We start from the raw sequence: 26,346 nt of genomic DNA, 5'->3' as shown, positions 1-26,346 counted from the left end.
TCTTACTGAGCGTTGGCTTATCCCAGTGTTGAATTATTTTTCAGGAGATCCAGGTAGGCGAGCGGACCAGACTTGTAGATAGAGGGATTTCTGTAGTGCCCTGTCAAAGAGTGAGTACATTTTTGGGAATGATTTTGTATACCCTAACTAGTATAGGGTATTTTGGGGAACAGTGATATGTATATATTTTAGGAATCATGTTAGTACTCTGGTATTGGTATTGTGTGGTAATGGTGTTGTATTGTATATATTTTCATATGGTTATGTCTATGTAATTTATGCTTCTCGCTACTTAAGTTGGTGATTGATTTACTCCCAGTATGGTATCAGAGTATGTTCAGTATTATGGTATATATATAAAAAAAAATCAATTTATTAAGCGTACCGTTACAAAGTATCTATGTATATAGAACATGTTACGACTGGACGAGGCATACTCTTTGCCTGAGAGCTTGCTGAGTAAAGTAAGTGCGCTAGTTATTTCAGATGTGACAGTAGCTCCATAACGAACTAAAGCAAAGAAAACCTACTTGTGTGAGCAGATAGATTTCCTTATCCTTGGGGCCTTTGTTGGTAAACTTTTGTTGAACTGTGTGAGTATGAGGTTAATTGAATACTTGAGGGCTTACTGAGTAAGGTGAGTGCCCTAGTATGCTTCAGTAATGACCCTAGGGTTGCCTAAGTATCAGAACAGAGGGGTGCTACTTGTATGGGCGGCTAATCACCCCTATCTTCTGGTAATCTCGTGGGTTAAATCTTTACATGTGATTGATTAGGTTCAGAAAATGATTTCAATATTTATGATAATGTTTTGAAAATGTTATTAAAATGATATTTATGAATCTCATGTTAGTCACACGCTGCTTTTAATATATTGATACTTCCTTTACTGAGATGTGTCTTACCCGAATATGATTATTTCTTTTTCAGGACATCCTCGAGATCGGGCTTAGGGAGCTCGAGGGTTTATAGTATTTTGAGAATTGTAAACATGAAGGGTATATTTTTTATATACTATGGGGTTGTATAAAGTTTAAGTTTAAGCATATGTTTTACGTTTTATGTCATTATGTTTTAAGTCTGTTAGGGAAGGAATGATTGTGAATACTGAAATGTTTTTGGAGATATGTGTACATATGAAAATGCAGGTGAATAATGGATGATATGGATTATAGAAAGGAATTAGTAAACTCTCGTATTATGTTATTATATGAATGGTGATTATGTTTATGTTTTTCGCTGCGTATATGCTGATTTATGGATTATCAAGATTTTATTAGGTATAACGCACCGGACCCGGTATTAAGGGTTTGGGGCATTACACTTAGCTCCAAGGATGGCACGATTTCTAAGGCACCTTAAAAAATGGCTCCAGTTGAACTAAAGGAGCTAAAGAAACAGTTACAGGAACTCCAAGACAAAGGTTTTATCAGACAGAGCGTATCACCTTGGAGAGCACCGATGTTGTTCATAAAGAAGAAGGATGGGTCGATGAGGATGTGTGTTGACCTTATAGATCACACCCAGTTTTGATAATGAAAAATACTTAGGTATTTGATGGTTGTCAAGTATTTGTGCAGGCTTAAATGAGCATCAAAAGGAATGACATTTGAAGCAACAAGAAGACCCTGAAGACTGTAATTTGTATTGTCAATTCAATTATTGTAATATGGGTATGTAATAGTAACCTAGGATATGGTCTGTATTTTCTTACCTGCATATCATGCATGTAGGATATATGGTAAGCTCAGTAAGACCATAGTAAGAATTTAGGTCCCAACACTCGCACATAACATACAAAATACAAGGGTGTTGAAAATGCGCTTAAATTGAATATTATTAGGAAAATTGAGAGAACTCGAGCGACCGAACCCCAGGAGTTCAAAACTCTTTGAGCGCCCGAACTGTTGAGAAGTCAACAGTTGAATTAGGCTCTCGGGCGAACAAACCATTTTGTGCACACTATCCTTGGGCACCCGAACCCTTCGAAAGGGACATTCCACCAACTTGGGCTACCAAGTGATATAGTTCAAACAGAGCCCTAAGCAACCAAACACACGAGTTCGGGCCACAGAACATATGACTGGGCACCCAAATTTACGAACAGAGGCTACTGACTTTTGTTCAGGTTTCCGAAGCATGACATGGGTGACCAAATTTATTTAAATGACTTTTATCATTGTGTCTCTTCGGGTGACCAAACCACAGTTCAGCCACCCGAACCTCTACGGGTTAAAATTAATTTAATTGCATTAAAAATGGGTTAAGTTGGATTAATGGTGTTTTAACTATTTGAATTTTTCTAATAATTCCCAACAAGTCCCAAACGGTTATATTTTTTACCTTGCCTATAAATATAGGCTCATTAGTGAGAATTAGTAAGAATTAGCAAGTTGATTAGCCAAAAAATTCTCTCTTTTCAAAATACACTCTTTGTCCAAATACTCTCAAATCTTCACTTCCTTGATATATTCTGAGTTTGTGAGAGCATATTTAGAGTGCTTGTGCTTGCTACACCTTGCTAGAAACTCCCATTTGATTGATTGATTTTAATATTATTTTTGGGGAGTTTAGCTTAGGTTTATCCCACAGATTTTGATATTATAAATCTTGTGCTGGGATAAACTAAGTAAGCTTAGGATATTTGTATTATTATTGCAAGTGTCTAATAGCTCGGATTTTTGTTGTGCAAAGATTTTTCAAATAAGCAAAATATTTTCAAACTAGTATTGTGCTCATTTCATTGAGAAAAATCTTCTTGAACTAGTTTGATTATCTGATACATATCTTTGAAATATTGATTTGCTACTAAACTGTGTTTTGTTTAGATTCCAAGATATTGCTTGTATTGAACACTCTTGAACATCTCACTGATTATACTATATTGAGTGTTGATAGCACAACTATTTGCATCACTGAGCTTACAATATATCTATATCATTGATGTGTATGTGACTACACGTATTGGGTACATATCTGTTTTACATGAAAGCATAATCATTGTACCATTTGATTGAGAGAATACTGTTATATTTCCAGCCGTGACCTAAGGGGGCGGTAATTCAATCCGGTAAGGATTGTGTAAAGGTTGAGGTCAGCCTTGTGCTGATGGACCTGGTTTGTTTAGGTGTCGTTTCACCCGTTTAAGTGAGCATTATAATGGTAATCCTTGTGCTTGTTAGCCAAGGCGAAGATGTAGGCAATTTTTCGAACCTCGATAACACTTCTACGTGTCACTTCTCTTTATTGTTTTTCTAGTGCATGCTTAGTTAATTAAATTGCGTTATTTAATTTCTGGTACATATACAATTGATTTACTTTACTTGCACTAGATTTACTTTAGGGTCGTGAATATACTGCTGTTAGGATACTGACCTAGGGCATTAATTTTAAAAACACCAATTCACCCCCCTCTTGTGATTACGGTAAAACTAACAATTGGTATCAGAGCCACATAGCATAGACTAATAGTTATTTGCAAAAGATCTTATATGGCTCATCTTCCACACGACCTCCGATTTTTAGTGGTATTAATTACACCTTCTGGAAACAGAAGATGCGTATCTACCTTCAAAATACAGATTAGAAGGTGTGAAGGATCGTCTATTAAAGGAAATTATGTTCCTATGAAAACAGAGGGTACAACTAGAATTCCTAAAACTGAGGAAGAATATGATGATGATGATGATGATATTAAAGTTGTTAGTTTGAATGTCACTGCTATGAACATTTTGTATTGTAGTCTTGACGTAAATGAATTTAATAGAATAATGACATGTGCTACTGCAAAGGAAATCTGGGATAAGTTAGAAGTCACATATAAGGGTACTAGGGATGTGAAAGATAGTAGAATAGATATGCTGACTAGTGAATATGAGGCATTTAGGATGAATGTAGGTGAGTCCATTCAGAGCATGTACACTAAATTCACACACATTATAAACTCACTGCATGCATTAGGTAATACCTATCCGACATATGAGATGATTAGGAAAATTCTTAGAGGCATACCTCCTGTTTGGGAAGCTAAGGCTATGACCATTTCTAATGGTAGAGACCGTAAGGCCATGACTCTAGATGAATTGATAGGTTCCCTGATCACCTATGAATTAGCCATAAATGAGAGAATCAATGAACATAATAGGGCGAAGAAGGTGACAACATTGAAAACCTCTACTAATACATCTAGTGAATGCAGTGAACCTGACAATGATGATGATATGGCCATGCTAACTAGAAAATTTAGCAGATTCCTCAGGAAGAATAGAAAGTCATATAAAAGATATAGGGAGTCTGTATTTGAGAAGGGAGAGTCTATAAAAATAAAAGAAAAATCAAATGCTCTCACATGTTACAATTGCAACAAAGTTGGGCACATCAAGCCGGACTGCCCACTACTAAAAAAGGAGGATAAGAAAAAGAAGAAAGCCATGAAGGCAGGCACTTCATGCGATAAATTAAGCAGCAGTGACTCAGAATCAGATCGCAGCAACTCAGAGGTTGCTAATCTATGTTCGATGGCACACGGTGATGAGGTATCGTCCTCTTGTTCTTTATCTTCATATTATCCATCTGATGATTGTGATTCTGATTGCATGCCTACGTTTAGAGAATTACAACTTGAATTTATTCATGTATCTAAACTATTGAATAAAATGACCAAAGAAAATGATGATTTGAAAAAAAAAATGCGAAAATTGGTCAAAATTATTTGGAATTGCAAAAACCTCTCATGCTTCTATTTTGAAAGAAAAAGATGTGATTATTGCGGAACTTGAGAGGAAATTTGAGGATAGCTCCAAAGTTGTTTTTAAATTCACTAAGGGCAAATGCAACTTTCAAAAACTATTTGGTACCCAAAGAAATTCTTTAAGTAAAGAGAGTCTAGGTTTCAATGGTATTGAAAATATTAGACAACCTAATCTTTACTTGGGACATTTCACGTGTGAATCAAAATATCAAGTCCCTCCTAAAGATCCTAAGTGTAGAATGAAGTGTTTTAAATGCAAACAAATTGGCCATATTCAATTCGATTGTCCACTTAGGAATAAGCATGTGAAAATTAGAAAAGTACGGGTGATCCAACTACTAACCCCCGTGGACCCAACAAAATTTGGGAACCAGCATCAATCACTTAGTCTATTTTGTAGGTACGTTTGAGATAGTCCTCCTCCAAGGACAGGTGGTACCTGGATAGCTGGTGCTCACGACACATGACCGGTGACAGGGCAAAATTCGCGTCAATCATTCCCAAGGATGGAAGTTGTGTGACATTCGATGACAACGCAAAGTGACGCATCATCAGCATAGGTAAGGTCGGTAAGGATCCTTCCCTTGTAATTGATAATGTTTTATTAGTTGATGGGCTTAAGCATAATTTGTTGAGCATAAATCAATTGTGTGATAAATAATATAAGGTATCATTTGAAAATGATAAATGCATAGTTGAAAGTAAAACAGATCATAAAGTGCTCTTTACTGCAGATCGCCATGAAAATGTGTACACTACCACTTTTGATAACTTAGCTTCACAACAAGTAACTTGTTTTTCTGCAATAAATGAAACTAGTTGGTTATGGCATAGGCGCTTAGGACACACTAGCATGGACTTATTATCAAAACTAGTAAGAAAAGAATTAGTAAAAGGCTTGCCTAAAATGTCATTTGTAAAAGATAAAATTTGTAATGCATGTCAAATAGGTAAGCAAATAAAATCTAGTTTTAAGAAAAAGAAATTTATATCTACCACTAGACCACTTGAAATGCTTCACTTAGATTTGTTTGGTCCTAATTCTATGCAAAATCTTGCTGGTAAATCATATGCTTTTGTCATTATTGATGATTTTTCTAGGTTTACATGGGTGTTATTTCTCTCACATAAAAAATGAATCATGTGAACAATTTACCAAACTTTGTAGGAGAATTCAAAATGAAAAATGGCTATAAAATAACTCATATAAGAAGTGATAGAGGCACAAAATTTAAAAATGAAGGCATAGAAAATTATTGTGACCTAGAGGGCATATCACATAACTTTTCTGCACCTAAGACCTCTCAACAAGCCGGTATGGTAGAAAGAAAGATTAAGTCATTACAAGAAATGAGTAGAACTATGCTGAATGAACATAACTTACCTAAATATTTTTGGGTCGAGGCCATAAATACTGCTTGTTATGTCATGAATAGGGTGTTAATTAGACCATCACTTGACAAAATCCCGTATGAATTGTGGAACAACCATAAACCTAATATTTCCTATTTTCATATTTTTGGTTGTAAATGCTTTGTACTTATGGATAATAAACACCTAGGAAAATTTGACTCTAAATCTAATGAAAGTATTTTCCTAGGCTATGCTCTTAATAGTAAAGCATATAGGGTTTTCAATAAAAGAACATTGACTGTCATTGAATCTATTCATGTTGTGTTTGATGAATCTAATCCATTTTCTAAGAAAGATGATGAAAATGATATTGATATTAGAAAATGCTTAGATAAATTATCTATTGAAAACAACGCAAATGAAAATTCAAAAGTAAATGATAAATCATCTGAACATAATGAAAATGAAAATGAAATTCAAGAGTTACCTAGAGATTGGAAATTCATTAGAAACCATCATGTAGATCAAATCATAGGTGAACCATCCCGTGGTGTAGCCACAAGATCTTTCTTGAAGAACCTAGTGAGTCATTCTGCTTTCTTATCCCAAGAAGAACCTAAAAATATTAAAGAAGCAATAGAGGATGAGTTTTGGGTGATGTTCATACAAGAAGAACTTAATTAATTTGAAAGAAGCAGAGTGTGGACCCTAGTTCCTAGGCCTAATGATCATACCATTATTGGAACTAAATGGGTATATAGAAATAAGAAAGATGAGAATAGGGTACTAAGAATAAGGCTAGACTAACTACCCAAGGTTATAATCAGGAAGAGGGGATAGTGACAACAAAAGGCAATTGGCTCACTCTAAAAATGAGCAGTTCGGAAGCTATCCCAAGTATAAGAGTTTAGTCATGTAATAATTAGCCCAAAAGCTAAATCGCCACCTCAGGGAATGCAGTTTAGTTCCAAAATTTGTGTGTAATCCCAAAAGAAAATAAGAAAAGAAAAGTTTACTTAACACAGTTCAGATTCGGTTTCTTGGGATGTTTGAGATTTTGTGACGAAATTAAAACAACATAAGATTTAATTTATGAACCTAAAATTAAAACATAAAATAAGAACCAAATACGCATAAAATAACAAGAAACAAACGATGGTAATTAAATCCTATTCTAACAATAAATAAATCCTTCGTATAAAATTTCGGACAACGTCTAAAAAATGAAAACTTTATCACGTAACTGAAACATTTAACCTTAAAAATCTTTAATCAACCACTAACTCAACCAAAACTAAATTTTTAACACCACAATCAAGAACTTAACAAAGCATGAACTAAAATATGAACTTTAATAATAACCAAATAGAAATTAAAAATTCCAAGACTTAAACTAAAACGCAGCTCAAATAGGCAAGATTAACTTAAACAATTATTTAAAAAAAAAAAAAAAAAGAGAATGAGAGTAAACTTTAACAATATAATTAACCCAACAAGTATTCAAAGTGCAATAAACCTTAAGTAAAACAAAACTAAACTAACAATGACAAGAACTTAAAGAGTATTTAAAATGCCAATAAGAGAAGAGAGAGAGAGAGAGAGAGAGAGAGAGAGAGAGAGAGAGTAGTCGTGTAGTTTGGAGAAGATGAGGGGGAACAGTTCTCGAGTTGGAGCAACACAGCACAACAGGCAGCTCTCGGGTTCCCCTGCGGCGCTTCAGCCCCTCGACCAGTAGACCCCCCCTCCAAGACAGTGTGCATAGCCTCCTTTAAATAATAGCCTCCCCTTTTTGTTTTGGTAGCCCTAAAGCCAACTCAAGAATATGACAAGCCCCAAGAATGACCCAATCGCATGCCTCCCAAAGACGTGGTCACATCAAGCATTTTTGTGGCCCTCCTTTTTGCTTTTGCTCACCGACCTTCCCATGCTTTGTCAAGCCCAGCGTCCTCTTTCTTTAAAGTCCAAGCCTGAGACTCTCCAATTGAGCTCATGGCCCAGTTTCTTAGGTCTTCTCATGCACGCCCACCTTTAGCAATTCAATCCCAATGAATTTTGCATGCTACAACTTCTTTTATTTCTTGCTTGGCCTTATTTTAATGTTATTGCTCCCGGCTTCACCGCATGCATTGTTTATATGGTGCTATTCTTTCCTCCAAGTTGCCTCACGACCATATGGCCAATCCAAATTTCCTACGTAGCTCGGATTTTGGCTTGTGTTGCACGATCTTTCATGAAAATGCCGAAAGCTTTCATGTGCAGTTTAATTTCGACTTTAATTTCCAAAAATTATCCTACAATAATAAAACATGAATATCCGTAAATTTACGAAAAAATAGGATAATTATCTAAAAATTATCAAATGAGCTCAATGTTACAATAGTAGACATAATTAGGCATTTAATTAAAATTATATTCTTTAATGCATGAATTTAAATGCCTAATTGCGCAACTTTGACGCGTAATCACACCCCCCCCCAAAACTAACATTTTGCTAGTCTCTAGAAAATAACGTGAATGCAATCAGACCGAAAGAGCAGCAACTAAAATTCCAACACTCATGAAAATCACATGCCATGAAATATGCTTAATAAGATTAGGAATACAGGAAACAGATTGACCCAAGTTAAGTATCAACTGAAAGATTTATACATCATTTAGTAAAACAATCAAGATAATGGAGTATAACAAGCTCACATGTACAAGAGAGGATTAGAATTCCATGATTGACCACCAACAAACATTAACGGTTTCAAACACGCCAATTAATCTCAGACAACCGCATAGTCTTACTCTAATTCAAAACCATTATATTGGCGGCTTTCACACTATTACACTTTAAAAAGCACCAACTTTTTTGATTAGTTAGGACTTTGGTAGTACGTAGTTGTTTCCAGTGCATGAATGTACAAAGGTGGCTTTCACGCTATTACACTTTAAAAGACACCCACTTTCTTGATTAGTTAGGACGTCGATAATAGGTAACTCTTTCCAATACACAATTGTTTCCCTCTTTTGATTTTTTTTTTCTTCTCTCTCTTTTTCTTCTTGCAATCGATCCCTGACCCTTTTCTTATTTTCATTTGTTTCAAACCATTTTTTTTTTCTTTCTTTTCTTTTTTTAAGCCATTAGGATATGGTTCATTAGAGTCCCAAACAACTGAAGTGTATATCAATCAGAAATGATCTAAGATAGTCTTTCTAGGTCTTCTAACTTGTGTAGTGTGTGTAGCAAGACTTTCAACATCCTTCCCTTGGTTGAAGCTAAGTGAAATGGATAAAATTCTCTTTTAATTCAAACTCTGATTTGCACTACATCCTACATGTTCCATATCCACAAAAAGAGAAAGAAGAAAAAAAATTGGCATATAACGTTCACAAATAAGGAATTTAGCATGTTCTGAGCTCAATACCAGTATTTCTCAAAAGGTGGACTTAACCAACATGCAAACATCATATGTAATTTTCACATTAAAATTCTATCACATGGAAGCACACATTTGCACATGCAAATTATCTCTCCCCCTACCCCAAAACTAAAATGAAACATTGTCCATAATGTGAAAGCATAAGGAGGGAAGTAGAGCCATACTTGGGTGGAGAAGTAAGGGAAAAGAAAAACTTAAACTACGAAAAAATGTACCTGAAAATAAACTAAAAATAAAACAAGGTAAAACAAAATGAAAAGAAAGGAAAGAAAAATATCACTGTAACGCCCCAACCTGGGTTTGCCAGGGAGCACTGCATCTCTCCTCCTCCACCTGGACCACGCAATAGGGGCATGGGCCTTATCAGACTAATGACTAGCCCCATAGACCAACACGTGTCCTTTTTAGTGTGTTTTCTCCTCACTCACACACTTCCTAGGAAAACTTCCCAAAAGGTCACACATCCCAAGATTACTCCAAGCCAAGCACGTTTAATCGTGGAGTTCTTACGGGAAGGCTTCCGAAAAGAAAGGTGCACCTTGTTGATATGGGTAGTAACATCTAATCCTTTTAACCCTTTCTTTCATGGAGTATCACAATCACAGTCTGTCTGATGAAGGCTTTGGAGGAATTTTATCTGGTGGGTGCGGGTCTATAAATTGAACTGGCGAGTCTCCAAATTTGAGTCGCTACAATGAATCAGTCTTATTACTTGCACAAAAGTTAGCCTCAAATAAATCAATACGTTCTAAGGTACCAAACAAAATATGTGCAGACTGCCTTCTTTGTTTTAACAAGAAAGGATTTTTATTCAATATATTTTCCAAAGAATTCACTTTTTTAAGAACCAATCTTTGAGGAGCAGATGTTGGAAAAGTTACCTTCGGTGCTTGAGAAACATTAACATCAACATTTTTACCTGGTTCCTTGAAAGTTGAACTCTTACCATTTTGCTCAACCTCCCTATCTAGTGTACTAGTCACCTTACCACTGTGGAGATTTGTTTCAGCATTTCAATCCCTGACATTTACTTTAGTAGAGGATGACGGCTCCATGATTGCAGACTGCACTTGAGTATTTGGCTAGGCTTGAAATAGGGATTCATCTATCTCTAATGCACTCAATTTTGTGTTCAGCCTAGTCAAATCAGTCCTAATCTCGTTGATGGCTTGAGGAGTTTGCGTATTGGTTATAGCCAGATTCTGCATACATTGCTGAAGTGTATCCTCAAGAGACTTCTTTGGTGGAGCAGGCGCTACATTAGATTGAAATTCTAGAGGTGCATAACTTTGAGAGATCTGTTGTGGCTAATACTGATGTTGAGGAATAACCGGATGATATATCGGTTGATAAAGGGATGCATAGGACTGGAAATGTTGATTCCAAAATTGCTCTATACTATTCTCCTTTTTCATCATAGCATCCAAACTTCTGGTGAGTTTAACCTAACATGCCTTAACATCAAAATCATCTTTCAGTTCATACCAGTCTCCACTATGCATTGCTCCCAATGGTTAAGCTGCTATTGGTCTTCTTTCAATCCTAGTATTCCACTGTCAAGCATAGTTAGCTAAATGATCCAGAAAATCTAATGCCTCATCAGGCTCCTTATCGAAGAAATTTCTTGAACACACAGTATGGATGAAATGTTTCAAGTCAGGAGTCAACGCAGTGTAGAAGTAGTTGACCAGGCGCCATGATTCAAATCCATGGTAGGGACACATATTAACTAGATCTTCAAATCGCTCCCAGCTTTCATGAAATTTTTTGCCAGCTTTCTACTTGAATTAACTGATATGTTCTTGCAAAAATTGAGTTATCTGTGAGAGAGAAAATTCATACATAAATTCACGTTCCATATCAGCCCAATTAGAGACAGAATGAGGCATCAAAAAATTAAACCACATCTTCGCTCTATTCTTCAAAGAAGAAGTAAATAAACGAAGTCTAATAAATTCATCAATTCTAGCACTAGAAAAAAAAAGTATTGCAAGTCAACTCAAACTCCATCAGGTGCCGATAAGGACACTCGGATTCCATCCTGTAGAACTGAGGTATCAATGACGTCCTCCCATGCTGAATCATGAAATTAAGTGCATTATTAGGTAAAGCAGTGTAAGATGGTGCAGTGGTGTGTATATAGGCTACAAAAAATCCATAAGATTGTATGGTGCAGGTACAACCATATTTTCTTCAAAACTCTTTTTTTTTTCTTTTTTTTTTCTTTTTCATGAGAAAAATTAAAATAACGGGAAAAATACTAGTTTGAAACTAAAACTAACATTCTCCGGCAACGGCGCCAAAAACTTGACTCACTCTAAAAATGAGCAGCTCAAAAGTTATCCTAAGTATAGGAGTTCAGTCATGTAATAATTAGTCTAAGGGTCATATCACCTCCTCAGGGAATGCAATTTAGTTCCAAAATTAATGTAATCCCAAAAGAATATAAGAAAAGAAAAGTTTATTGAACACAGTTCAAAGTTCAAATTCAATTTTCTGGGATGTTCGAGATTTTGTGACGAAATTAAAACAACGTGAAATTTAATTTATACACCTAAAATTAAAACATAAAATAAAAACCTAATATGCATAAAATAACAAGAAACAAATGATGACAATTAAATCCTATTCAGACAATAAATAAATTCTACGTATGAAATTTCGGACAACACCTAAAAAATGAAAACTTTATCACATAACTGAAACATTCAACCTTAAAAATCTTCAATCAACCACTAACACAACCAAAACTAAATTTTTAACACCAAAATCAAGAACTTAAAAAAACACAAACTAAAATCTGAACTATAATAATAACCAAATGGAAATTAAAAATTTCAAGACTTAAATTAAAACACAACTCAAATAGGCAAGATTAACTTAAACAGTTATTTAAAAGAAGAGAGAGAGAGAGAGAGAGAGAGAGAGAAGAGAGACAAGCCCAACAATGACTAAAAAAAATTGAACTTTAACAATATAATTAACCCAACAAGTATTCAAAGTCCAATAAATCTTAAGTAAAACAAAACTAAACTAACAATGACAAGAACATAAAGAGTATTTAAAATGCCAAGAAGAGAAAAAGAGAGAGAGAGAGAGAGAGAGAGAGAGAGAGAGAGAGAGAGAGTAGCCGTGTAGTTTGGAGAAGAGGAGGGAGAACAGTTCTCGGGTTGGAGCAGCCCAGCAGCAAGCACAACACAATAGGCAGCTCTCGGGTTCCCTTGCGGTGCTCCAGCCCCTCGGCCAGCAGACCCCCCTCCAAGATAGTGTGCATCACCTCCTTTAAATAATAGCCTTCCCTTTTTGTTTTAGCAGCCCTAAAGCCAGCTCAAGAATACGGCAAGCTTTAAGAATGACCCAGTCGCATGCCTCCCAAAGGCGTAGTCACATCAAGCATTTTTGTGGCCCTCCTTTTTTCTTTTGCTCACCAGCCTTCCCATGCTTTGTCAAGCCCAACGGCCTCTTTCTTCAAAGCCCAAACCCAAGACTCTCCAATTGAGCTCACGGTCCAGTTACTTAGGTCTTCTCATGCACGCCCACCTTTAGCAATTCAAGCCTAAGGAATTTTGCATGCTACAACTTCTTTTATTTCTTGCTTGGCCTTCTTTTAATGTTATTGCTCCTGGCTTCACCACATGCATTGTTTATTAGGTGTTATTCTTTCCTCCAAGTTGCCTAACGACCATATGGCTAGTCCAAATTTCCTAGGTAGCTCGGATTTTGACTTGTGTTGCATGGTCTTTCATGAAAATGCCGAGAGCTTTCATGTGCACTTTAATTTTGAATTTAATTTCCAAAAATTATCCTACAATAATAAAACATGAATATCTATAAATTTACGGCAAAAATAGGATAATTATCTAAAAATTATCGAATGAGCTCAATGTTACAACATTAGACATAATTAGGCATTTAATTAAAATTATATTCTTTAATGCATGATTTTAAACGTCTAATTACGCAACTTTAACGCGTAATCAGCAATACACAAGTACAACTGTAATTGATGCATCCCCTAATAGAAAATAGAGAGAATGAATTATGATTTATAAAATAAGGCAACGACCAGCGCTGGTGTAATCAATAGATACCCAGTATCAACTTTGAATTGCTAAAGAAGGAAGGTTCACACACCCCAAAGATGGGACTAAACAACCAACACTAGCAAACTCAACATATAATAGAAATTGGATAGAATTTTCAAAATAATTAAATTTAATAATGAATTAAATTGGGGATTAACAGTGTTTGATTAATTAATTATGCAGGGGAATTATTGAGGGTAATGGTTTTCGTATTCACTTATGGGAAGGCATTTCATTGGGTGATTTACTATTTTTCCTCTCACTTCCTAATGTATATTGCTTTCTCTTGATACATAATGATGTCATTTCCTCATTTTTGATACCTAACAGGATAGTATCTCTTGAGATTTCCATTTTTGTAGGTCTCTTAATGGAGGAGGTCTCCTTATTGTTGTTGCTAGAGGGTTGTCATCCTTCCAACAATAGGGACATCCAGTCATGGGTTTTAGACACATCAGGGGTTTTTGCTCTTCTTCTTTTTTTTCATGTATTTGATTCTTGATAACTCCTTTTCTACTTCATCACAGTATTTGGAAGGCCCAAGCCCCCTCTAAAATTGTCAAGTCCCCACTAAAATTAAGGCTTTTATTTGGTTGGTTGTTCTTAATAGATTGCAAAGTAGGAGACCTTCAAAGGCTTGATCTCTGAATGTATGTAATTTATGTTTTTGGCAAATCAAAATCAGCTTATCCTTTTTTTCAGCCTAAGATTGGGTGAAACTCTCAGCAAGTAAAACAGAATATAATTTAGAGAACCAATTGCGAGAGGCTTGCTTAAGGCCATAAAGTGATTTCTACAGATGACAAACATGAGTCTCCCCCTGTGGACAATAACCTGGTGGAGGGGTCATATAAACCTCCTCATCGAGGTCACCATGGAGAAAAGCATTGTTGACGTCCAATTGAAGAGATGTCAATTCCGAGTTGCAGTCATTGTAAGAACACACCTAACAGTAACTAGTTTAGCAACAGGAGCAAAAGAGTCATGATAATCCAAACCTGCTACTTAAATATAGCCCTTGGCCACCAAGTAAGCTTTGTGTCACTTTATGGATCCATTAGCTCGAATTTTTGTTTTGAACACCCACTTACAACCAATTGGTTTTTTTCCAAATGGAAGGGGTTGAAGAATCCAAGTATGATTGGCTTCTAAGGCTTAGATTTCAGTAGTCATAGCATCACGCCAATGTGGGTGGTGCACATTTTGAGAATATGAAGTGGGGTGGGGATGTTGGGATATAACAGAAATAAAAGCCAAATGATGATTAGAAAAGTGATGATAAGATAAAAAAATAGGAGAGACAATTAACCCTACCTGAGGAAGATCTTGAAACTTGTGAAGTCGTGGAGGACTTTGGTAAAAGAGGACAGATATAACCGCCTAAGTAAGAGGGATGTGTGACAACTCATTTTGGCTGTGAAGAGATGGGTGGAGGGAGTGGTGGGGAAGAGGGTGAGGGTGTCGATGAGGATAGCAAGGGAGAAATAGGAAGAGATGAGGGACTAGGGATAGGTCTGTTTGGTTGGGTAGGTAAAGTGTAGAAAGGGTGGATATCAGGAATAGGAAGGGGAAGGACTAGAGAAGATAGGATTTGGAGGTATGAGATGATAGGGAAAAATATTTTCTTCAAAAGTGACATCACAAGAGATGAAATTTTTTTTATTTTCAAGATCGTATACATAATAAGCCTTATGATAGGCAAGTTAGCCTAAAAAAAACACATCGAAAAGCACCGAGGAGAAAATTAATCGCAATATTGGCGAGCGGTTTGGGCACAGCACAAACACCCAAACACTCACAAGTGTGTATACGATGGTGGTTTTTGAAAAAGAAGTTCATAAGGTGACTTATGAGGGAGGCTAGGTGAAGGAGTACAGTTAATGAAATAAGGGGCTGTGAGAATGCATTCACCTCAAAAAGAGATGGAAACATTGGCTTGAAAACGTAAACACCGAGCCATATTAAGAAGATGGCGATGTTTAGGCTCAACAACGTCATTCTGTTGAGGTGTATCCACACATGTGCGTTCATGAATAATGCCTTGGTCGTAAAAAAGGTTTGAAGTTGATTGGATAGAAATTCTTTACTATTATCAGTGCGCATATGTTTAATAGTGCAATTGAATTGATTTTTAATCATGGAGCAAAAATTTTTAAGGCAAGTAAAAGTATCAGATTTCATGTGCATAAGATAGAACCATGTAGTACGCAAGTAGTCATCCACGATTATTAAAAAATAATGTGCACCAGAATGTGAAGTTGTAGGATAACCACCCCATATGTCACAATAAATCCGATTAAAACAAATTGTGCTCTTATTTGCATTCAAAGAAAAAAATAAGCGAGTGTGCTTTGCTCTAACACAAACATCATAAGCCAAATGAGAACAAAAAATATTTAAAGTTTTAGGAATACATGAAATAGAAGGGTGACCAAGACATTGATGCCAAAGAGTAAGGTCAGGAACACGCTGAGAGTAAAAAACTGAGGCGGAGAAAGGTTTATAGTGGTAAAGTTCATCTCATACTTCACCTGTTCCAATCAACCTCCTCGTTGATAGGTCTTGAAAAACACAAAAGGTAGGAAAAAATATAACAACACAATTGAGATTAATGGTAAGTTTTCTGATGGACAATAAATTAAATTTAAATAAAGGCACATAAAAGAACATTAGAAAGTGAGAGATTAGGAGAAAAACGCAAAGTCAATATGAGTTATAGGAACAATGTCACCATTTAGAAGCTTAATGGGGCATAGCTGATTAAGAAGTTGAATATTATCATAAGAAGACAAATTGGAAGTCATATGATTTGAGGCACTTGAATCAACAATCCATTCAGTATTAGAAAAAGAAGCAGAACGACAAGAGGCAAGGTTATCGTCAAAATTGGCAAAGTTAGTGTTTTAGGGTGATAAAAGTCCAAGAGTTGACGGTATTGTTCGCTGGTGAGGCCAGGGATAGCAATCTCAGAAGAAGTTGAAGAACCTGTGATAGTGTTTGCAGCCATTGAAGAACTAAATTTTCGATCAGGTGTTCCACGAGATTGAGACTTGTTGTTGGGATAACCATGCAGCTTATAATAGTGGGCTTTCCAATGACCATCATGGCCACAGTGGTCACATTTTGTACGACCACGCCCTCGTTCCTTGCTATTAGGAGAATGAGAAAAATTATAAGGAACCGCCATGACGGCAGATTTTGTTGGAACACTAGAAATATGAAGAAGGCGCTGCTTCTCTTCCTGATGCAAATTGAATAGACCTTGATAATAGGAGGTAAAGGATCCATAGCCAAAATTTGGCTATGGATTCAAGCATATGAGTCATGTAACCTCATCAAAAACTGAAAAACGCACTCAGTGTCTTGCATTCGGATTATTTCTTTTAAGACACCACAAGTGCATTGTGGTGTGGAGGCAAGCATGACGAGTTCATCCCAATGACCTTTAAGTGTTGTAAAATACACAAAGATGGTCATGGAGCCTTGGGTAAGAGTGGCAATGTCACGCTTCAATTTGAAAATTCTAGGATTGTTGCTTTGAGAGAAATGATCCTCAAGATCCAGTCATACATCACAGGGGCTTTCATGATAGATCAGACTGTGAACAATGGATTTATCAATGGAGTTGAGGATTCATGATAAGACCATATCACTACAACGTTCCCACAATTGAGTTTCTACTAAGAAGGATGTTGGTTTGAAAAGGGTACCATTAACGAAACCAAACTTATTTTTGGCATTCAAGGCCATTTTCATAGCCCTCTTCCGAGTAGGATAATTGTCTCCATTGAAAAGAGTGGAGACTAGGATGGCACCTGAGTGATCAGCAGAATGGAGAAAATATGGAGAAGACACATCCAAAATTGATGAGGATGTTGGATTGGAGGAGGAGATCTTTGGAGATGTGATTTTAGACATGATTGCAGAAAAAAAAAAAATCAAACGGTGTTGAAAAAATATAGGCAGAGAACCTGCTCTGATACCATGTTAGAGAACTCATCATCAAAACCTAGGTGTCAAGGAGAGAGAGCTAAGAGGATCTTATACTGGCATTGAAACTGCTCACAGAGACAATGTGGGACTGGACGCACACTAATACTCCCTCTCGAACCCATAAGGGAAAAGAGGCGAGGAAAAGTCCAACCCACGAAGGAGCCAAGCAACCCAAGCCCCAGCTCTGATACCATGTTAAAATTGAAGAAAGACTTTCTTCTATATTTCAATATTCAACGTATAATACATGAGAAAGGGAACAAGATAGTAAGATTACTCTTAAATATCTGTTCTAATAATTGTACAATAATTGATAGATAGAAAGTAATGCCTAAATATTTGCTCTAATAACTATACAATAATTTATAGATGGAAGGTGTAGATATTCCTCTAATACTTCACTTGGAGGATTTGGGGCAAATTGTTTCTTTTATTTGGAGATAATTAGGTTTGGTTAGAATCAGTGGCAGATTTGGTGGTTATTTCCTGAACAGGGTTTGGTAGGAGTAACGATATCTAAGCATTGTATAGATGTGGGATTTCTTTAATATTGTAAGGAATTTGATTGGAACAGGATGCATGTACCTTTACAGGGAATAAGATTTTTTGGATAGGATTCATTATACGGCTTCACTTTTTGTCTTCTGCAATTGATTACTTTAAAGGGTTGTGCTTTTTGGATTTACAGAGAGATCGTTAGTGTGAGAGTAGCAGTTTTTCTTTATTTTTCATAGTCTTCTCTTCATACATTTTTCCTTTTTTAATGAAGTTTTTTTCTCATTGTGTTGAAAACAAATCGTTTGTTCCATAAACAAACCTCTATAGTGACTAGACCATTATATGGAGCTTACGCTTTATAGAAGAAACATATCACACAATCACTATGCTTGTCAAGAGTCTTAAACAGGAAATTAGGAGAAATGTTTGAGTTGTATTCTCCTTATAAACTCAGTCTGTTCACAAGCACATTGGCAATGATCTTATACACACAAGTAACCAAATTAGTCGGCTGAAAACTTGCAACATTAAACTTAGGAACCAAAAGTAGGTTAATTTAATATTCTTCCCCCCAAAACTCTATTAAAGTAAAATGCCTTTAAAATCTGCATTAAATCCACTCCAACCATATCCAACATTAAAAAAAAAAAAGTATAGTTCTAACTCACTTGGTCCCACCCACTAAAATTTCTTTTTTTGCCTCAAACTCCTCCCTAAAAATGCCCTTTTCTAACTCGGTTTTTAGACCCACTCTCTTAAACTCCACCTTTTGAAACCACTCCCCATCTATCTTATACAACTCCAAATCTCACAAAATGCCATCCTTTAAAAAATATATTGTCTCCATAAACTTCAATATTATTCCATTTCTTCACTACTTCCTTCAACTTTTTGAGCCTTCATATCAACCCTAAACCCTCCCAACGTCTCTCAGCTTCCTCATTCCACGTGTTCATAACCAAATGGAGAAAAGACTTTAGATAAACTCTAACAATACCCTCTTTAAGTTTTCTGAATATGGCACTCCACCCCACTTTTTAAAAACAATATATATATATATATATATACACCTTGAGATTTGATTATGTGGGTATAAAAAGCCTTTTGTTAGTGAACAGTTATTCAACTATTAAGTTCAAGTGAAAAAAAAAATATATATGAATTTTATAATTTTTATCATATTAAAATGACATTTTTACCCTGATAAGATGAATCAAGTAATGACATCAATTTAATGATTTAAGTTGAAAAAATTAATCAATTAAATACAATATTTTAAAAATCAAACTAGTAAAGGAATCATTATCAATTTTCAGGGTTAATTGGTCCAAGTGGTCCTTATTTGAGTTAAGATAACAACATAATTATATCATTATTTTAAAATATATGAAAAGAAAAAATAAATAAAGAATTCTAAAAAATCATAAAAACAGACTTATATAAATATAATGCTCCAAACAATTTTAGACCATAGTTAATAGCTAGATATGGATGAGGGGCCATCTGGCTCTTTTTGAAGTTTTAATCATTATATTTGCCTCTCTTTACTGTTAGGTCAAGGAACAAAAATGTTATATTTTACAGTAATTAATTGGGCTAGTCCTAGTGGATATCACTAATTCCCTCATTTCTTGAACATAATTATCCCAAATTCAAAATACTAACAGATTTTCTCAACTTAATTTACTCTTTGAACTTATGCACATGCTTATGAATTCCATCAATTTACTCTTTGAACGTAATGGCAGTGTTTTTTTTTTTTTTTTTTTTTTTCAGAATAATAGCTCCTCAAATAGCCCATAAACACCCAAAAAGAAAAAGGCATGTATATTTAATAAGAAAATAAAATAATATAATGATCTCCAAACACTAGAAAGAGAGATTTGAAAATTAAAGTGACTAGTAAATTAAACTTCATCTACCACCACCAGCACCACTACTCTCTTCTCTCTCATGCCCAGGAGCTATTGCAATTCATTACAGAGCAGAGGAAGTTGTGGATTTGTGCATGTCGGAGGGAGGTGGCATGGAAGAAGAAGAAACCGCCGCGTGGTAAGATGAGGAGGCAAGTTGGGCTAGCGCTGGAACAGCACCCCCTGTTGCAACCCAAAGCAAGCAATCACTCAGTTTTAAAACTTAGACCGCCACCAGAGACAAAAATGTCCCTAGGTAGGAAAGCACGTGTTTTGTTTCCATCACAGGGTCTTGGTTCGCATATCAAAACTATCAAAGCCTTTTACACATTAATAATAAATATTAGCAGGGCATCGTCGGCACTGGGCTACATTTTCTCTGAGATGACCATTTAAACAGCCTACACAAACTTATCTTCGGATGAAAAATGAAAACCCCAAGGTTTCACAATACAACTACGTTTCCAATCAGTTCTCCATGGATGTCTGCTTTGGGTCAAAATTAACATTGAATTCAGGAGCATATGAAAATGAGGAACAGCTACAAAGACAATTGAAACTGCACCATAACAAACAGAATTTGGACAATACAACCTTTCTGCTTTTTTTTGTTTTGTAGCATTTAAACAGACCCATCTCAAAACTATAGTGTCACGACCTCCCAGACCTGGCCCAGAGAACCAATCTCTGGTTAAAAATGGGTTCGGCTTGCAAACTGGAAAAAATGAATGTGTATTATAAAAATATGATTTTCCGTGAAAAATATATGTGAAGGAGTCGCCACTAACCTTTTGAAGTGTGGTTAGAACACTTGATTACTATCCCATTAAGGGTAGAATCGGTCCGCGTCACCAAAGTCGGGCTCGAGAGTACGGTTACGCAAGGGTAAGGTATTAAAACCCCCTATGCACCCGTTCTTACGAACAGTACCAGATTAATCAAAAATTATCCCTGAAATAAACTTGATAAATCTATCAAAACTACTCTTTTTCAAAAATCAAAAAAATGAAAATACCTCATAAGTATTCCCTCATAACCCGGACAATCTAATACTCTAAAGAATCAATGCCCTTGATTGCAATCATCGAGAAGAAAAATCAAAAATAGGATACAAAATACGCTCTCGGGGGTTTTGAAATCTATAGGTTTTTCTAAGTAGGAAAAATACTATTTCGGGAGGTTTTTGAAATTTGTTCGGAATTGAAATGATTTCTGTGCCTAAAAAGATATTTTTGTGATTTTTCCTAAGTGTGAAAATGATTTTTGTGATTTTTTCCGAATTTTCAAAATAACACAAATAAAATCAGTTGAAATCAAAATATGAAAATATTTTTTGGATTTTTGAAAATTTTGTGATTTTTGTAAATTTTCTGGATATAATAATAGTACGCAAGCGAAATGGAGAAAAGTCGTGGTGAACCGATCCGGGAATGGTGAACCAGTCAAACATTGACCAGTTTGGGGGAAAACCAGTTTAAGATCTTGATCGAGACCATTGATTTTTTGGGATTTTCCAATGTTCTTCCGAATATAACAGAATTTGATGCAACAACCATGAAAGTCATAGTTTTAAAGATATGACTTTAAAACGTATTTTTGAAAATTGTGAATGTAAGGAAACAAATCTAACTTTTGCAAAATACGTTGGAAATTTTCTTAAATTTTCTTCAAATATTTTCAAATGTAAACAAGTTTCAAGGCCTTAAAAATTTTTGAATTTTTTTGAGAATTTTTCTGAATTTTTGTGTCTTTTATGAAATTTTTTTTTTTTATATTTTTTTATGGATTAAAAGGAAGTTATTTAAAATAAAAATCGAAATAAAATCAAATAAACCGGTAGAAATCGGTTCGGGAAAGGGGGCAAAGATGTAACATAGGAAGAAAAAGTTCATTAGTTTTACCACTCGTCGTCTTCTCCTCCAATCTTCCTTTCCTGTCTATGAATCTGCAGGGGTTAGTCTACAGCGTCTTCCCGATAGTTCGTGAGTTCTAACTCAAGGCACTACAGAGCGCTTTCTTCAAATAGGGTGACCCAACCCAGTAGGAAACAGGATCGGTTATTCATTTGATCTTCTAAGAGAATGAAACGTAACCTCACTCCTTATCCACAAAGAAGAAAAAACAAAACTCCACAAACTCATAATATAAGACTTCAATATTCGAAATCTTCTCCTACCATTAAGAAAAACCTCCTTTTTGTGCTTGGAATGAGAAGGCTATTTATAAACTTAACTTGGCGCAAGCATGGGAAAGAAGACATAAGGGAGTACTTATAAGAGAACAAAGCATAGGGTGAAGAATGATGAAAGGAATATAGCATGGGATAAATGATAAAAAAAGGAACAAAGCATGTGGTGAGTGATAATGGAGGGAACAAAGTATAAGGTGAAGAATGATGAAGAGAATATAGAATGGGAAGAATGATAAAGAGAGGAAACAAAGCATGTGGTGAATAATGATGGGGGGAACAAAGTATGGGGTGAAAAATGATGAAAGAAATATAGCATAGGAAGAATGATAAAGGGAGGAAACATGACATGTTGTGAGTGATGATAGGAGGAACAAAGTATGGGGTGAAGAATAATTAAGGGAATATAACATGGGATGAATGATAAAGAGAGGAACAAAGCATGTAATAAGTGATGATGAGGGAACAAAGCATACTTGCATTTGAAAAATTAAATAATAATAATAATAATAATAATATAATAACCGTAAAATAATAATATGAGGGTCCTAAAAGTTATGCGGAGCCCAACGGAGATGTGTGGGGCCCACGAGCCATGTGGGGTCCAATAGTCGTTTGAAGGTTATAGGAACCCGAGCTAGCGTATCAAATGAGATAACGTATACCGAATGTAGGAATCTGAACTAGCGTACTAGGAGATGTGGACCCAAAAATCATGTAGTGGCCAATGGAGATATGTGGGGTCCACGAGCCATTTGAGGGTTATAGGAACCCGAGCTAACGGCGCAAGCATGCCAAAGGAGGTAACATGTATTGGATGTAGGAATCCGAGCTAGCGTACCAGAGGGGATAACGTGCACCTGATGTAGGAATTCAAGTTAGCATACCAAAAGTGATAACGTGCACCGGATGTAGGAATACGAGCTAACGTACCAAAAGGAGTAACGTGCACCGGATGTAGAAATCCAAGCTAGCATACCAAGAGATATGGGCCTACAAACCATGTAGGACCCAATGGAGATATGTGGGGCCCACAAGCCATGTGGGATTCATAAGCCATTTAAGGGTTATAGGAACCCGAGCTAGTAGGCGCAAGTATGCCAAAGGAGGTAATGTGCATCGAATGTAGGAATCAGAGCTAGCGTACCAGAGGGGGTAATGTGCATCGGATGTAGGAATCCAAGCTAGCGTACCAAAAGTGATAATGTGCACCGGATGTAGGAATCCGAGCTAGCGTACCAGGAGGGGTAACGTGCACCGAATGTAGGAATCCGAACTAGCGTACCAGAAGATGTGAGCCTATAAACCATGTGGGGCCCAATGGAGATATGTGGGGCCCACAAGCCATGTGGGGTCCATAAGCCATTTGAGGGTCGTAAAAAATCAAGCCAGCAGGCACAAGCATGCTAAAGGAGGTAACGTGCATCGGATATAGGAATCCGAGCTAGCGTACCAAAGGGAGTAACGTCCACCGGATGTACGAATCCGAGCTAGCGTACCACGAGATGTGGGGCCCACAAACCATGTGGGGTCCACAAGTAGAGTAGGACCTACAAAGATGTGTGGGGTCCACAAGTAGCGTGGGACCTACAAGGATGTGTGGGGGTCCACAAGCAGTATGGAACCTACAAAGATGTGTGGGGTCCACAAACAGTGTGGGACCTACAAATAAGTGTGGGGTCCACAAGCAGTGGGCGAAGGTTTGACACGAGGTCTCCTCGGAAAGGTCGAGTTAAAATTGGGGTGTCTACTGCAGCTCCTCTTTATAGGTCTTGTTACTTTGCGGTAACAGTAGGAACTATCATATGTTATCTATAGCAACAGACCTATAAAGATAAAAGACAACTATTTTAGTCAGGCCATGCAACTGACCACGTGTTGTCTTCTAAGTAAGGTTATATGCCGACCAGAAAAAGGGAAGATGGAGGGTGACCCGGATCGAAGACGTGACATGATCTGGTCCGTCCTGGGAAACATAGATCGAATGACTAACAAGAGACTACGTAGCATATAACCGTGTGTAGGAGGGCGTTCCACGTGTTAGTGGGTGGTCAAATGTGACCCAAATCTAAGCGTGGTACAATCCTGACCGTTCTTAGAGAACACAAAGTCAACGGTGATCAGGGTGGCCACGCAGGACTCTTCGTGTGTTGGGGAAAATGAGTCACCCGTCAGTGACCCGATTGGTGGGTGTATGCAGGTGCGGATTGATGACGTGGCTTAATCCAAGCCGTTCTTGGAAAAGCGGGATTCAACAGTGGAGATGAGACACGCTCGGATTGCTAATGTGGAGAGATTCTCACCATCCCAAGAAAAGACACATCGAACGGTGAGCAGCAAGTGGTACTCAGATTTCCAGCATGGAGCGATCCAAGCCATTCCCAGAAGACACTGATCGAGTGGTTGAGGAGGGGGCGCAAATTTCTGATGCTGTCGTGGAGTGATTTGTACCATTGGTGCTCTGTAGGGATCCATATGGATTTGACACGCACGGATCTCCTATCGTGGCATGATCTGATCCTTCCAATGGAGGGATGATCCAATGGCTTGTGGAGATGGCTCACGGGCTTCTATGCGCATTAATGATGAGGGCGACGTACTTGCCATGTGTAACCTGGCGAGTGGAGAATCGTGCCGACACTCATAATGGCTTCCTCTTTGAACAAGGCGATCCTGACCGTTGTTGATCCGCAAGAATCAGACGGCTATCCAGAGTACTAACAGAGTGAGACCAAAACCGTTGATGGGGAATAGAAACAGACGGATGCAAGGGAACCACGTGTTTTCTTCGATCGAACGGATGATGGAATGCCACGTGGTTGAATCTTGTGGCTCCGGAGCTTTAGATATTTAAACCTAATTTTTTCGTTTTGTTCATTTTTTCATGTTTCATTCTCTCGAATGCCCTCTCTCTCCTCTCTTCTCTCTTCTCTCTTCTCTCACCCTCTCTGTTCTTCTTTTTCAGTCTATCTTCTTTCCCCTTCCTTACTCTTATTCGCTGCAAACCTGAAACCCTAGCCCCTTTGTAATTCTTTTTCCACTCCCGCTTGCCTCCAAACTCTCTCTCTTTGCCTTTCTTCACCATTTTAGCATTTGATTCCTAACTCTCAACTGTCTCTATCTTTGATCTTATTTCAGAGCCTAGACCTTTCTTTAGAACCTTAGATCCTTACAAACCTAAAATCCTAAACATCACGCAATTCTTTAGAGGTGACCTAGCTCCGACCGACCTCCTGTTCTGTCTTCGCGGCTAGATCTAGAGAGATTTGGTGAAGCCCAAAAGAACAATGATCACTGGGAGTGCCTCGGTAGGGAAGATCGGCATAGATGCACGGGGAGTTCTTTCGCACTTCCAAAGAAGATAAGCTCTTTATATATATATATATATATATATATATATATATATATATATATATATATATTCAATTTTGTGTATGCTTGATTACTCGTTGTTATTTACGTGGCAATTTAGGGCTTGAGGTATTAAGGTTTCTGGTTTAGAAGTTAAGGTTAGGGTTTCGAACGTTAGGGTTTCAGGTTAGTTGGTGAGGTTGAGAATGAGTCAACTCGTCTTCGACTCGAGTGAGTTAAGTGAATTCAGAGGATCACGAGCGAGCCACATGAGCTCTATCACGTGTTTAGGTCACGTGTGAACTTTGGGACTCATGAGAACGGGCTTGAGTGAATCGGGCCTGAAGTTGTTTTCGAAAAATAGGCTTTGATTGAGTTTTAAAACGGGTCGGCTCGCTTCAGAAAAAATAAGGCCCAGGTCATTTTTAAAACGGGCCGACCCACTTTTCCTTTTTAAAAAAAATAAGGTTCGAATTTATTTAAATGGTTAGGCTTGGATTGAGTGTTAAAACGGGCTAGCCCAATTCAAAAAAAAAAAAAAATAGGGCCAGATCATTTTTAAAACGAGCCGGCTCAATTTAGAAAAAAATAGGGCTCGGGTCATTTTTAAAACGGGCCGGCCCACTTTCCCTTAAAAAAAATAAGGCTCGGGTTTATTTAAATGGTCGAATTTTGTGCAAAACAATTGGCTTCGGGTTCTTTTAAAGCCGGCCCCAGGAAAAAATGTGCCCCCCCTTTTTTTTTTCTTTTTTTTTTCTCAAATTTAAATATTACAACGGCTCAATGTCTT

At 36.9% G+C, this 26,346-nt stretch overlaps 1 protein-coding gene across 9 annotated transcripts in view; it reads right to left on the bottom strand.

The window, feature by feature from the left end:
• Nucleotides 1-26,346, bottom strand: part of LOC131146217 (uncharacterized) — a 72,876-nt gene that overhangs the window by 13,859 nt on the left and 32,671 nt on the right. For 2 of the 9 annotated variants that reach the window (XM_058095647.1, XM_058095646.1), the window contains exon 7: nt 11,282-11,604. The exons of 2 other annotated variants lie outside the window; for them this stretch is intronic. In XM_058095647.1, the coding sequence (XP_057951630.1) occupies nt 11,528-11,604 (77 nt within the window). In that variant the 3' untranslated portion in view covers nt 11,282-11,527. Of the gene's footprint in view, nt 1-4,887; nt 5,334-6,590; nt 6,720-11,281; nt 11,605-19,906; nt 20,504-26,346 lie in introns of those variants that run through there. 5 more of the 9 variants (XM_058095642.1, XM_058095643.1, XM_058095648.1 and 2 more) reach the window with 3 other exon arrangements.

The sequence above is a fragment of the Malania oleifera genome, chromosome 13, assembly GCF_029873635.1.
Source record: "Malania oleifera isolate guangnan ecotype guangnan chromosome 13, ASM2987363v1, whole genome shotgun sequence".
In the NCBI taxonomy this organism is placed as follows: Eukaryota; Viridiplantae; Streptophyta; class Magnoliopsida; order Santalales; family Ximeniaceae; genus Malania; species Malania oleifera.
Note: the sequence above shows the minus strand (reverse complement) of the source record. Positions and strands in the feature narration are given on the sequence as shown.